Source organism: Brassica napus, chromosome C7 (genome assembly GCF_020379485.1).
Source record: "Brassica napus cultivar Da-Ae chromosome C7, Da-Ae, whole genome shotgun sequence".
NCBI classification, from domain to species: domain Eukaryota; kingdom Viridiplantae; phylum Streptophyta; class Magnoliopsida; order Brassicales; family Brassicaceae; genus Brassica; species Brassica napus.
In genome coordinates, this window is record NC_063450.1 from 48,941,968 (window position 1) to 48,954,973 (window position 13,006).

Genomic DNA, 13,006 nt, shown 5'->3' on the forward strand with positions numbered 1-13,006 from the left:
TATTTTTATTTTGTGTACCAGAGATGATGCGTTGTTTAAATTTGGGGTTAGAGTTTGAGATTTGTTGGGTTTTGATCATTTGAAACTTGAGCAGTTCGAAAACGTGGTTATCAATATACTCGGTTTCTCCAGCGATTTTGCATAATGTTTTGCATTTTTTTTGTTATCGCCGATACCCACAAACACTTGAGCCTCACCTAATTAAACACTAAAACAGCCTCCCAAACACCGAGCCCGTTATACCTGATGGAGATATCTTTGGTGGAAAGGTCACGCCCTTTTTAATGAATGTAAAGAGTTGATTACTTGAAACTGAGACTTGCAGGTCTGAAATATGGAAAGGTTTGCGCGGTCTTGGTGGGGATTTGGAATGAATGCCTTGACAGTCTCTGATTTAAGTGGTTAGCGAAATCACAAGGTAAGGTCTACTGAGGGTTAGTGAGCTCCCAAATTTTAATCCTCTTTACTTGAGGACAAGCAAAGATTCAAGTCTGGGGGAGTTGATATTCCGTGTTTTTAACGGTTTTAAACTCGTTTTGGAGCAATTAAATGGTCGGTTTTAATTAATTTTTTGGTCTATTTGATGCGTTTTGGTGTTCTTAAGTGTAATATGCAGGTTACTAGATAGCTTGAAAGAAAAGAACGCATTCGGGATTTATTCAGAAGCAAGATGGACCGAACAATGGACGAATGAAGTATTGATCGCACAGAGCACGAGATCGACCGATCCGGGCTACTTGGATCGACCGATCCCAGGCTTTCATACACGAGATCGACCGATCCGAGCCATGTGGATCGACCGATCTCAGGCGCTACGGGCTCCACACGCACAAACGAGCTTTTCACTCCTTTTTACCCACTCCCCTCAATAATTCACAAAAGAACTCGACTTTGGAGACTCACAAAAGACCAGGGGCGACCAAGGAGGAGATTTACAAGTTCTAGAGAGAAGATTTGAGTGTTTTGTACTTGTTTTGGTGTGATTTGTGAAGATTTGTAAAGGAGTTCATCTCAAAACCATTTGGAGAAGATCTTCTGAACCTTTACTCTGTTTTAATACAATCTTATCATGTTTTCTTCATCAAAATCGTTTTGTTCTTGTTTAGTTATGTGTGAGTAGTCATCTAGTTGGGTTTAGGGGTTCTCATAGGGGATTTCTTGATGTTTTGATTCATAAAACGTGTGTAGACTAAGGGATTACGTTTTGGTTCTTCATCTAATGGGTTTCTTACTGCTTGAACTGAATTGATCACTTAGTTCATGATTTCAGATTGTTTGATGCACCGAAAGTGATTGTTTGAACTTCCGAAAATACTTTAGATGAGCAAAGTGTCCTTAACCCTCGGAAGTTGATGTTATTGCGCTTTGTGAACATATTGAACCTGTTCTTAATGCTTGTTTAGAAATTGAAACTCAGCGGAAGTTAGTGTGGAGATTTCTATAACATAGAGAATTAGCGCTACGGAAGTAGGTTAATTCTAATATCGTGTTTGAGTTCTAGACAGTTCTTAATATATCCCTGTGTCTGCCATTAATTGTATCTTGATTAAAAAGAAATCCCTGAGAATTTCCAATGCCCAACGTTTGTTTTAAAATAGTTTTCAATTCGTTTAAATCATCTTTTTACATGCTTGTTTATGCTTTGTGACACTAGAGAAAATTAAACAAAAACCATCAAAAATATATCTTGATTCGCTGTAGCTATTAACTTGTCTGCAACTCTACGTGTGATCATCGGTCCCTGTGGATTCGATCCCGTATTACTACTGCATACTTTACTGTGCACTTGCAGTTAGATAATCGGGTTAAAACTCGAGACATCAGTAAAATATTCCGAAATAGCCTTTAATTATAACCTTCAATTTTAATTCTTCTCCACTCACTGCAGCTCCCAGGGAAAAAGATGGTTTATATGATTTAACCTGTAAGATAGATTAGCGTGATTAGTGCATAGTGTGAATTTGAGTGTAAAAAGGGTTCAAATTTGTGTGTAACATAAAGATTGATTGATAACAAAGATCTAAAGTCAAGAACACACATAATAAAAGGAACAGACAAAAACCAATACACAAAAGAGGAAAAGTCACACGAATATTAGCACGCCAATGTCTCTCTTCTTCTTTTGCCTTGTATATGAAATAATTTACTAACTATATTATTATTTTTGGTTAGGAAACAAGAGTAATCATGATCGTCATCTGCCCATGCTTCTATCATCATTCATATAATTTTCTCATCCACCACTACACCGATCATTTGCTTTTCTGCTGTTACGAAAAATCATTTAAACCTATACGTTAGAACGGTCATATGCTACTTTAATAGTTATCATGTCTTTCTGTATAAAGGTAAAAGAGAACTCTGACTAATGAAGTGTAAGTGTTTATAATGTTTCTCCACAAAAACACACATCCCCACCAAGTCAAACTCTCTTTTCTCTTTACTCTTCTCCACTTCCTCTCTCAACCCAAAGATCTCTTGATCCTCTCATGGATTCATTCTCCATATTCATCGTCATTCTCTTCACACTTCTCTTGTCATTCCACCATTCTGACTCTCAATCAGTTCAATCTACACATCTTTTAGATCTCATGATCAGAGACTACACCATAAGAAACTTTAAGCTCAATCTCAACACAGGCACCATACAGAAAATCCATCTCCCTTCTAATTTCTCCGGTATAGATATCGACACGGTTAAGTTAAGGTGTGGGAGCTTGAGAAGATACGGTTCAAGAATCGGCGAGTTTCACATCGGCGCTGGCGTGACGGTGGAGCCATGCCCTGAGAGAGTCATGCTGGTTAGACAAAACCTGGGTTCGAACTGGTCTTCAATCTACTCTACCGGTTATAACTTAACCGGTTACAGTTACCAGCTCGCATCACCGGTTCTTGGTCTTTTGGCTTACAACGCTAACCCTGACGGTGTGGCCACGAACCCTTACGAGGTTAACGTCGTTGGTACCGATCAAAACCCTATCTTGATCGATTTCTTGAAGGTCAAGGCGAGTGATAACCCTAAGCTGACGAAGAAGAATTCATCAGTCTTGTGTGCGTGTTTCACAAGCAACGGTAGCACAACGTTTAGTGATCAAGTTTCACCTTATGTTTGTAAAGGAACAAGACAAGGGCATTACGCTCTAGTGGTGACGACAGAAGCTAGAGGAAAAGATGATGACAGTAGTGGTCGTGGGATGGTGACGCCATCGACGGAGGTGGACGGCGGCAGCGGAGGAGGAAAGTTGAGCCGGTGGAAAGTGGCGGTGGGGAGTGTGATTGGGTCGGGGATTGGAGCGATTCTGTTAGGGTTGTTGGTGGTGGCGATGTTGGTGAAGGGGAAGAAGAAAGCAGAGAGAGAAGAAATGGAGAGAAGAGCTTATGAAGAAGAAGCTCTTCAGGTTTCAATGGTGGGTCATGTCAGGGCTCCTACTGCTTCTGGAACTAGAACTCTTCCTGTAATGCCCGATGATAGGTATAAAAACACCCATTTGAATCATCATCGATAAAAAAAAAAAAATATTTGTTTTCTGATTTTCCCAAAATTTTGTGTTAATTGAGTTTCTTAATATAATTTTTTTTACATAATTACTTTGAAAGAAATCCAAAGTGAAATTCCATTTTTTTGTTAATAAACCGTTAGAATCTTTTTTTTCTCCCTCTGCAAAAGTGAAAACTTTTACAGAATGGAACATTTTCTCTTTTAATGGTGCTATATATGTTTTTCTAAGTTGGTATATATACATATATGTTACGGTCAATTATATTATGAAAATTTAAATTTCAGATAGCTCCCCCCTCCCCCCAACTTTCACACTATGAAATTTGTTATTTTCATTTGAATTTTCTTTTACATTTTAATTTACCCTATTTTATTCTTTTATATTTCTGATTTCATGAAAAAGATATTCCCATCCTCCACACATCAACAAGGGACATGTCCTTAAAGTGAATGCTATTTTCACCAAACATCGTAATTACATGGAATTTCTTTTCTTTTCTTTTATTTTTAATTTGTTTGATTCTTTTGTTTATATATAAAATTATACAAATCTTTTCTCCTTCATTGCTACAACTGTCTCTTAATTAAATGATGCACTATATAGAAAACAAATCGCCTAACTCAGAACGTGAGACGTTAAAACAAAAACATCTACTCACTTCTTCATTACCTACTTGCAACTTGCTAGTAATATTCATTCATTTTAGCAAGATGTTGATTTACTTTTTAAAACCTTTTTCAATTTTGATTTATTAATTAATTAATAAATTTCCTACGATAGTAAATAAGTGAGGTTTTTATCCGATTGGTTTTATTAGTATGTCTAAGATTTAAGTTTTGTTTTAAAAAAATATTTAATTTATGTTTTGTTTGTTTCTCAAGAAATTTGGTAATGGAAAAAAATCAACTTGATAAAATTAAGATCTAATTTTATTTAATAAAAATTTATAGCTTGAGATTTGGCTTAGATCTATGAGATTTTGATCTAAAGATCTGCCATCTAAGATTTTACTCATCTAATGAAAATGGGTGAAAGTAGGGTTAAAAAACAATAAATAATTAGGCAAGAACTATATGGGCCTAGCTAAAAGCCCATCAAAACTTAAAAAAGTTGTAAAAAGGCATGACGTAACCAACCCCAAAACAGCACCTGATCAACCTCTTAATTCCGCATCAAGTCACATGTCGTTTTCAGTTTCCCTTAGATTTCCCGGGAAAAGGAAAATAAATAAATAAATGGAAAAAGTAAAAAATAACAAAAAGACAGAAGAGGTTTATGTTTCAACGCTTAGTTAAATCTGAAGAAGAAGAAGAGAAGAAAACAAGTCTATTGGGAGATCTAGAAGATCTATCCAATCCAATATTCAATATTAAGATATACATCAATATATTACAAGTCAAAACACTCAATGGAAGATCCTACCGCAAGCAATGCGACTCCTCCGGCGAATTCTTCTCCTCAACTCAGTCCACCACCGTCGATGAACACTCCGATCATCTCACTCGAGTCACGAATCAACCGTTTGATCAATGCCAACCAATCTCCGTCGCCATCACGGTCTATATACTCCGATAGATTCATACCAAGTAGATCCGGATCCAATTACGCGCTCTTCGATCTCGCTAAAGACGGCAAAGAAGACGGAGCTGGCTCTTACGCGACTCTGTTACGCGCGGCGATGTTTGGACCCGAGACGCCGGAGAAGAGAGACATCACTGGGTTCTCTACGTCGCGGAATATATTTCGGTTTAAGACGGAGACGAATCGGCGTTTGGATTCGTTTTCGCCGTTTGTGTCTGATGATGGTTCTGGTGTTAGTCAGAGTCCGATCAAGGCCTTGAGGAAGGTGTCGCGATCGCCCTATAAGGTTTGTGTTTTTTTTGTTTTTTTTTTGCTTTCTGTGTCCGATCGTGCATTGTCGGGATGATTTTGATTGTCGAATTTATTACAACCGATCTCGATCATGTGTTGTGTTTTTTTTTTTGGGGGGAGTTAGATGTGCGCATTGATTGTTTCTTTGACGGGTTGTTGTGTAATGTCTGGATATTTGAGTTTGGAGACTTTAGATTCTCGATCTTGTTGACTTTTGTTGTTAGATTTAGTTGATGCATGAAAACGTTCTGTGATGAGTCTTGAGGTAAGGTTGATCTTAGATCAAACCATTATTGAAGAATGTTTGTTGTTTACTTTTCTTTCTATAACAATGTCAAGCTTGATTGGACTTGGATATTTTTGTGTGTGTGTGCAATATTGGTATGATTATGATAACAGAGTCTTTCTTAATTTGTGTTGTCAGGTACTAGATGCACCGGCTTTGCAAGATGATTTTTATTTAAATCTGGTGGACTGGTCAGCGCAGAATGTTCTTGCGGTGAGCCTAGGGAACTGCGTGTATTTGTGGAATGCTAGTAGTAGCAAGGTGAATGTCCTCCTCCTCTTCTCACTTTCAAATTTCTAAGAAACTTTTCTAAGAACGCTTTGTTTTGATGTTGATCACTTCCTTGAATTTCAACAGGTTACCACGCTATGTGATCTCGGGGCTGATGATAGTGTTTGCTCAGTAGGTTGGAACTTCCGTGGAACTCATCTGGCTGTTGGAACTAGTACCGGGAAAATACAGGTTAGATCTTGTTTACCTTTTGTTGTTGTACCTTAGAATCTACGTTACAGCATCAAAAAGGAAAGTAACTACACATCTATATATATAGTCCAGTCACGCTGTAACTGTAAATTAGATAGTTCACGCCATATATGGAATCTTGATCATTAGTGGAACAATATCAATGGGGGGGGGGGGTTATTACAAATATGTTTTTCTATATTTGATAAGATATGCTCCAATATAGAGCTATCAAGGGGTTTTAGATATTTTAAACTAGGAATTTATGATGTTTTTTTTAATGGAATTTATTCGTTTTAATTGTGTGTTTGGATAGATATGGGATGCGTCGCGGTGCAAGAGGACAAGAACAATGGAAGGACATCGTCTAAGAGTTGGAGCACTGGCATGGAGCTCATCTGTTCTTTCATCTGGTAGCAGAGACAAGAGTATTCTTCAAAGAGACATACGTTGCGAAGAAGATCATGTCAGTAAACTCACAGGTCACAAATCCGAAGTATGCGGACTCAAGTGGTCTTACGATAACAGAGAGTTAGCATCTGGTGGAAACGACAATAGGGTATGTACCAACTACTATATTCCAAACTTGCGGTTACATTATTAAGTCTTCTTTTCAGCATGGGCTAAAATGGTTTTATTAATAAATGTTTTTTTTTTTTTTTGCAGCTTTTTGTATGGAACCAACATTCAACACAACCGGTATTGAAATATAGTGAACACACAGCAGCGGTGAAAGCAATTGCTTGGTCTCCTCATGTTCACGGGCTTCTTGCTTCTGGTGGTGGGACTGCTGATAGATGCATACGTTTTTGGAATACAACCACAAATACTCATTTAAGTTCCATAGATACTGGCAGTCAGGTATATTTCCTTAGCTTGACATGACTTCCACGAAACATAACCAACGGTTAGTAATCATTTTTGTTCTTGCATGTGACAGGTATGCAATCTAGCTTGGTCTAAAAATGTGAACGAGCTGGTTAGCACGCACGGATACTCCCAAAACCAAATCATAGTCTGGAAATACCCTACCATGTCCAAAGTAACAAATCTCTTTTACCTTTGACTTTGTATATTACTATGCATCATTAAGGATATGTAGTTAACTTAACCGTCTCTTTTTTGGGGGTTCAGGTTGCAACTCTAACCGGTCACACATACCGTGTTCTGTACCTTGCGGTCTCACCTGATGGACAGACGATTGTAACAGGAGCAGGAGATGAAACCTTAAGGTTCTGGAATGTCTTCCCATCCCCAAAATCTCAGGTGTAGAAAACAATCAACTTATCTCCATTTGCGTACTTAATGATCACAAAATGCTATTTTCAGAAGAAAAAAATAATTCGATTATTTTCCTTCTCTATGCAGAACACGGATAGTGAAATCGGTTCAACATTCTTTGGTAGAACAACAATAAGGTGAAAAGATCTTACAAAACTCACAAAGACAGATCATAAATGTCTATTTCAGTTCTTCAACATCAGCAGCATCTTGAGTTGGTCTTCTCAACCAACGTTTTTCAAACGGATGCAAAAAGATAACCCTTTTGATATATAATACCACCATCTGGGTTTGTCACAAAAATTTTCAAATTGTATATCTTTATTCAAATTTTTCTTTTTTATACGTCATTATATATAAAAATTTTGTTGTTCAAATTTACTTACGAACACACCATTTTTATAATGAGCCCATTAATTATAGATGCAATAATTCGTCGCCCTATTCTCCATATATTACTTGTCTGCTCTCTTGCCCAATATGCATGCACTCCATGGACAGAGACAAGTGAAAAGTCTCATACATTGTTAAACTTTCTTATATAAAATCCTTAATTGCTTATAACTTTTAAAATCTGACAAATGGGGTCGAATATACAAAGTCATCTTCGTTTGGTTTAACAACCAAAGAAGAAGATCGTGAGGAAAGATACCAAATAGATCCAAAAGAATGATTTGGAATCATTAGAAGCAAGGAGTGGCCGGTACGCTTTGTATCGTAGACCAGCACACAAGTCTTTTGCCGTCACTCTCAATCTCTTCACCTTCACGTTTCTCCTTTGGTTTCACGTGTTACATCGGTGTATTACGTCCTACTAATATACGACTATTCATACTTTAAAACTACAGTTTTAGTATCTACGTTACGGTCTATACAAACCAACTTCTTTGACTTCATTACAAGAGCAGACACATATATAATAATTAAACATGTTTAACTTAATTTAATACTATTCAACATACAAATAATCGTTACTTTCCTATACCACATTACGTACACCAAACCAAACCAGACTTGTATTATGTCGGTTGAATCACTAGAGTTTCTCCGGATTAGGAGTAGGCATTCCCTCGGTTTGAGTCCCAGAGTAGCCAGCCACACCTTCGTTACTAAGACTATGAGACCACGGAATCGAGCTAACCTGCGGGAAACAACAACTGCATTCATCCTTGCACCGAGTCTCAGGAAGAGTTTGAGTCCTGTGACCATCAGGCGAAGTAGCTTCCCAAAGCGGACCCCAACACTCGACTCTGTTGAACTCATCAACATTGGAATGGAAATAGACCCAAACAAGAGACTCTTGTAAATCGGGATAGTTGTTCAACAAGTTGCCGTCTCCGTGAACAATAGCCTTCAACACCTGATACATATATCAAAATAAACAATCAACATTTTTGTAATGAAACCAAGAAACAAAATAAAAATTACTTTATTTTTACTTACAACAGGTAGTTCTTTGGAAAAGATGTAGTATCGTAACTTTGGGAAGAGATCTAAGAGGAAATGGCCACCGCTTATGTGGCAGTGGACGTGAAGCGACATGTCCCCTTTAACTTTCTTCCATTCTGCTACCACTTCATCTCTGTATAGCCTATTTGCCCATCCTTGCAACTATATCAAATATACATCAGCCTCTATGTTGCTAAAACCATTGTAGCATAAAAGAGAAAAATACCTGAGAATTGTTAACGGAGTGAGAAATAGCTAAAGTTAGTTTAGCAGTAATGTCACTGTGAGTGAGAGTGTAAGTCCTTGGAAGCGTTGGTGGAAGCTTCTTGTCATCAACCCCTAGAAACAATACTTTCAACTTGGATGATTCGAAGATAGCCGGTCCAAACAATCTTGCCATCTGCAACCAAGATAAGAAAAAAAACCCTTCAAGATATGATATTTTCTTTGATTTAATGAATCATTTGTAGATTCTCAAATTCCTTGAATCCAAAACAAAACAATTTCAAGAATAAATCAAATTTAACAACTGATTAAAAGAAGCCTTACGGGAACAACGGATTGGTTCTTCCTCTTGGATCTTGTATTGGCGACAAGGAGTGAGTTGGTACTATTACCCAGTTTGTCTGAATAAGCTGGTTTCAGCTTTGTCGGTAACAACATGTTCGCTGACAAACTACACATCTCTCTCTGCTGTCTCTTGAACCAAACCAAAGCTTCAAATTTTTTTTTTTAGAATTAAGATAGAAAGATGAATACAGAGAGACCCTTTAGCGAGGCTTGGAAACCAGGTAGATCTCACACGATTTCTATCGTGTTCGTAATCGAAAGCTTGGGACTTTAACTGTTGATTGAAGCTTTGAGCTTGAGATATTTATCTTCTCTCTTCCTGGAATTTAGGGTTCTTCTGATGATGATGCGTATTGGGTTGGTTCTTGTCTTGGCTTGTGTGTGTTTAAATGGGTGTTTGCTTTACGTTTCACACTTGCTTTGCCCAAATCTTAGAGATGAGCATAAGGAGGATGCCACGTGTTATATAAATCTTTGAAATGAGCTGCCCAATGTGGCGTCATGGTGGGGCTAACAAGTGGCTTTGACAGTCTTGTTGGATTACTTAGCCATCATCATCTCCTTAGTTGCGACAAACACCGATTCGGCTCTAACCAACCCAACCTTATTTACGAACCTGTCGACCCGAACCCATTATTTACGGTTTAATCTAATCTAATTGGTTTACTCGGTTCAGATCATATCCAACTATTTCTTAAACAAGTGTTGCAAACTGGTACGGTACACTGGACTGGATTAGCATTATCGGTCGGTGTATATCATCTTCCTATCTCCAGATAACAAAAGGTCTAATCTCAATCTCATCTTCTAAATCCACCAATACTAAGCAATTAACTTTTTTTTTTCCAAATTCGACCTGATACGTTCTGTCACGTTGTGAAGCAACAAAGAGTTATTTCGCCACCTGACTAGTCAAAAAGCTCTGTTGTTGTTCGGACAGTTATTGATAAAAGTCCATCTCAAGTGGTCTTGACGCAAGGCTAAACTGTTCTTTTGTGCTGTTTGGTCTGAAAGATCCTTCGTCTAATAACTCTTGTTTACTAAACTTGGCTTTTTACAATTATGCCCCTAGTTATTTTTAAAACTACATTTGCTGGTATATATAGTACTTTCTCACGTCTATCGTCGGATCTTCGTTGCCGACGTTTTCCTCCAGTCACCACCGTCGACTTCTCCTTCACCGGCGTTTTTTTTTTTTTTTTCAAACTATCTCTTCTCTAAGTCGGTAACGTTTAACATTTTTTAAATATAATAAACTAAGCTTTAACATATATTGCAGATCAGTCGTTCGACGAAATGTATGAATGAGCTTTTGAAATGTTGTTGTGTGCTCAAGTCAGATATTGAATGCTTTTGAAATGTTGTTGTGTGCTTAAGTCAGATATTGAATAGAGCTTCTATGTTTTTTTTTTGTCTTCATATGTCATATGACAATTCCAATCGTTCCCTTGTTGAATGTCTTTTTTTTTTTATATATATATCTTATGTCATGACAATACAGGTGAATCTTGCACAGCCTTGGTGATGATCAAGACGTTGGTTTCTCCTTGTAGTGTTGTTGTTGTATGTACCGTGCCTCTCCTCAACTCTTGAGTCTTTTTTTTTTTTGTTTACCTTCGAATTATTCAATCCATGTGATGTGACTCAGTTTATATTTTATTTAATTATCTCCTTGTCCATGGAAAGTTAATGTGATAAAACGTAATATTTATTCCTTTGACTAGGGGTTTGGATCTCAAAAACTGAAGCTTGACAGATCTTGTAAGAAAGTGAAGCCGGGAGCAGTAAGGATGGAACTCACAATCTCTCAGCCTGATGATTGGCATCTTCATCTCCGTGACGGCGATCTTCTTCAGGCTGTTGTTCCCCACAGGTTTATATAACTAGGACCTACAATTTACATGCATATCAATTGAGTGGTTGTGTGTGTTTTCTTACATATCTGCTTGTGTTTTGTCTGTTGAGAAATGGGTTGTGTACATGTGTGTAGTGCGAGTCATTTTAGGAGAGCGATTGTGATGCCGAATCTGAAGCCCCCTGTGACCTCCACTGCAGCTGCCATTACTTACCGTGAATCCATCATGAAAGCTTTGCCAATTGAGAGCAGTTTTGATCCACTGATGACTCTTTATCTGACTGACAAAACCCATACTGATGAGATCAAGCTTGCCAGTAAGTACTTGTCCTATTGTTTCTTCATCATAGTCAACATTTTTCATCTTTCAAACCGAGTTTGTACTTCCGGCAGTTCAGTTTATGTATAATGTAAATCTTTTTTTTTAGGGGAAAGTGGTGTGGTTTATGCGGTGAAGCTGTACCCTGCCGGAGCCACAACCAACTCTCAAGATGGTGTCACAGACCTGTTTGGAAAATGCTTGCCAGTACTAGAAGAGATGGTCAAACAAAACATGCCTCTTCTGGTAAATAAGTCACACAACAGACTAATACTTTTTGTCATTTAGACTTTGTCTAAGGAATGTCTTTTGGTTAGGTTCATGGAGAGGTCACAGATCCAAGTATTGATGTCTTTGACCGTGAGAAAATCTTCATTGAGACTGTTCTGCAGCCTCTAATCCAACGGCTTCCACAGCTGAAAGTAGTGATGGAACACATCACTACCATGGATGCTGTGAACTTCGTTGAATCTTGCAAAGAAGGTTTTGTAAACTTACCTCTCTTTCATTCTTGTCTTTTTGTTAATCTTCCATGCTCAAATCCTTTTGTTGGCTTGGCTTCTAGGGTTTGTGGGTGCAACAGTCACACCACAACATCTCCTTCTCAACAGAAACGCTCTTTTCCAAGGTGGATTACAACCGCACAACTACTGCCTTCCCGTTCTCAAAAGAGAGATACACCGTATGCTCTTCACTTCCCCTCTGGATCATCCAGATTCCCATTTTCTATATCTGCTTTCTGAAGATCACTGTGCTTTTACTTCTTATCTACAGGAGAAGCCATTGTCAAAGCTGTAACTAGTGGAAGCAAGAAGTTCTTCCTCGGCACAGATAGTGCTCCACATGAACGGAGAAGAAAAGAATCATCCTGTGGATGTGCTGGTATTTACAGCGCTCCTGTTGCCTTGTCTCTATACGCTAAGGTCTTTGATGAGGTAACTTCAAACGGTTTTTTACTTTTTCTTTATTTTCATATCTTTTACCCCTTGAACTTGAACATTCAGGCGGGTGCGCTTGACAAGTTGGAAGCTTTCACAAGCTTCAATGGACCTGATTTCTATGGCCTCCCGAGAAACTCTTCAAAGATTACACTGAAGAAAGCTCCTTGGAAGGTTCCTGAGGTCTTATCCTTCTCATTTGGAGAGATCATTCCAATGTTTGCTGGAGAAACCCTTCAATGGCAACCATCTTTCGAGTAATGTGGTGGTTTGTAGTTTTCTAAACATTTCTCCCAAATTGGAGTACCTCTTGTATCTTTTAATTTTGGATTTTATTATGGCTGAGTTTAAGGTCTGCATTTGTTTTTGAGAAATAAAAGCAAGATACTGATCAAGAATGCTTATTTTGTGTGTTAATCTGTTTTCTTATTTTATTTTCTCCATTGAATCTAATCGTCAGAGTGTGCAAGATGT

General features: G+C 37.9%; 4 protein-coding genes across 9 annotated transcripts; 3 read left to right on the forward strand and 1 right to left on the reverse strand.

Moving 5' to 3' along the window:
- The first annotated feature begins 1,812 nt into the window (after nucleotides 1-1,812).
- On the forward strand, nucleotides 1,813-4,827 carry BNAC07G37690D. The gene has a single exon (XM_013882152.3). It carries the CDS (start codon nucleotides 2,490-2,492, stop codon nucleotides 3,504-3,506), a length of 1,017 nt encoding a protein of 338 aa, XP_013737606.2. The 5' UTR covers nucleotides 1,813-2,489; the 3' UTR covers nucleotides 3,507-4,827.
- LOC106440470 (protein FIZZY-RELATED 2) lies at nucleotides 4,593-7,854 on the forward strand. Its single transcript, XM_048763039.1, has 9 exons — nucleotides 4,593-4,824; nucleotides 4,896-5,367; nucleotides 5,797-5,919; nucleotides 6,016-6,120; nucleotides 6,437-6,679; nucleotides 6,787-6,981; nucleotides 7,061-7,162; nucleotides 7,255-7,386; nucleotides 7,489-7,854. Exons 2-9 carry the CDS (start codon nucleotides 4,909-4,911, stop codon nucleotides 7,540-7,542), a joined length of 1,413 nt encoding a protein of 470 aa, XP_048618996.1. The 5' UTR covers nucleotides 4,593-4,824; nucleotides 4,896-4,908; the 3' UTR covers nucleotides 7,543-7,854.
- A 464-nt stretch (nucleotides 7,855-8,318) lies between these two features.
- LOC106440469 (magnesium dechelatase SGR1, chloroplastic) lies at nucleotides 8,319-9,851 on the reverse strand. Its single transcript, XM_013882148.3, has 4 exons — nucleotides 9,400-9,851; nucleotides 9,077-9,250; nucleotides 8,845-9,012; nucleotides 8,319-8,761 (listed from the first exon to the last, which is right to left on the reverse strand). Exons 1-4 carry the CDS (start codon nucleotides 9,532-9,534, stop codon nucleotides 8,438-8,440), a joined length of 801 nt encoding a protein of 266 aa, XP_013737602.2. The 5' UTR covers nucleotides 9,535-9,851; the 3' UTR covers nucleotides 8,319-8,437.
- A 287-nt stretch (nucleotides 9,852-10,138) lies between these two features.
- Nucleotides 10,139-12,985, forward strand: LOC106440468 (dihydroorotase, mitochondrial-like). 6 transcript variants are annotated; one of them, XM_013882146.3, is made up of 9 exons: nucleotides 10,139-10,206; nucleotides 10,922-10,983; nucleotides 11,145-11,293; nucleotides 11,411-11,592; nucleotides 11,704-11,840; nucleotides 11,912-12,077; nucleotides 12,160-12,276; nucleotides 12,369-12,529; nucleotides 12,599-12,985. In XM_013882146.3, exons 2-9 carry the CDS (start codon nucleotides 10,945-10,947, stop codon nucleotides 12,791-12,793), a joined length of 1,146 nt encoding a protein of 381 aa, XP_013737600.2. In that variant the 5' UTR covers nucleotides 10,139-10,206; nucleotides 10,922-10,944; the 3' UTR covers nucleotides 12,794-12,985.
- The last annotated feature ends 21 nt before the right edge of the window (nucleotides 12,986-13,006 follow it).

Coding starts and splice junctions, on each gene's coding strand:
- LOC106440469 (XM_013882148.3), bottom strand. CDS start 9,534: ATGTGTAGTTTGTCAGCGAACATGTTGTTACCGACAAAGCTGAAACCA. Junction 9,251..9,399: donor AGAACCAATCCGTTGTTCCC/GTAAGGCTTCTT, acceptor TCTTGGTTGCAG/ATGGCAAGATTGTTTGGACC. Junction 9,013..9,076: donor ACTCCGTTAACAATTCTCAG/GTATTTTTCTCT, acceptor TATTTGATATAG/TTGCAAGGATGGGCAAATAG.
- BNAC07G37690D (XM_013882152.3), top strand. CDS start 2,490: ATGGATTCATTCTCCATATTCATCGTCATTCTCTTCACACTTCTCTTG.
- LOC106440470 (XM_048763039.1), top strand. CDS start 4,909: ATGGAAGATCCTACCGCAAGCAATGCGACTCCTCCGGCGAATTCTTCT. Junction 6,121..6,436: donor CTAGTACCGGGAAAATACAG/GTTAGATCTTGT, acceptor GTGTTTGGATAG/ATATGGGATGCGTCGCGGTG. Junction 7,387..7,488: donor TCCCATCCCCAAAATCTCAG/GTGTAGAAAACA, acceptor TTCTCTATGCAG/AACACGGATAGTGAAATCGG.
- LOC106440468 (XM_013882146.3), top strand. CDS start 10,945: ATGATCAAGACGTTGGTTTCTCCTTGTAGTGTTGTTGTT. Junction 11,593..11,703: donor TGATGAGATCAAGCTTGCCA/GTAAGTACTTGT, acceptor CTTTTTTTTTAG/GGGAAAGTGGTGTGGTTTAT. Junction 12,277..12,368: donor TCTCAAAAGAGAGATACACC/GTATGCTCTTCA, acceptor TCTTATCTACAG/GAGAAGCCATTGTCAAAGCT.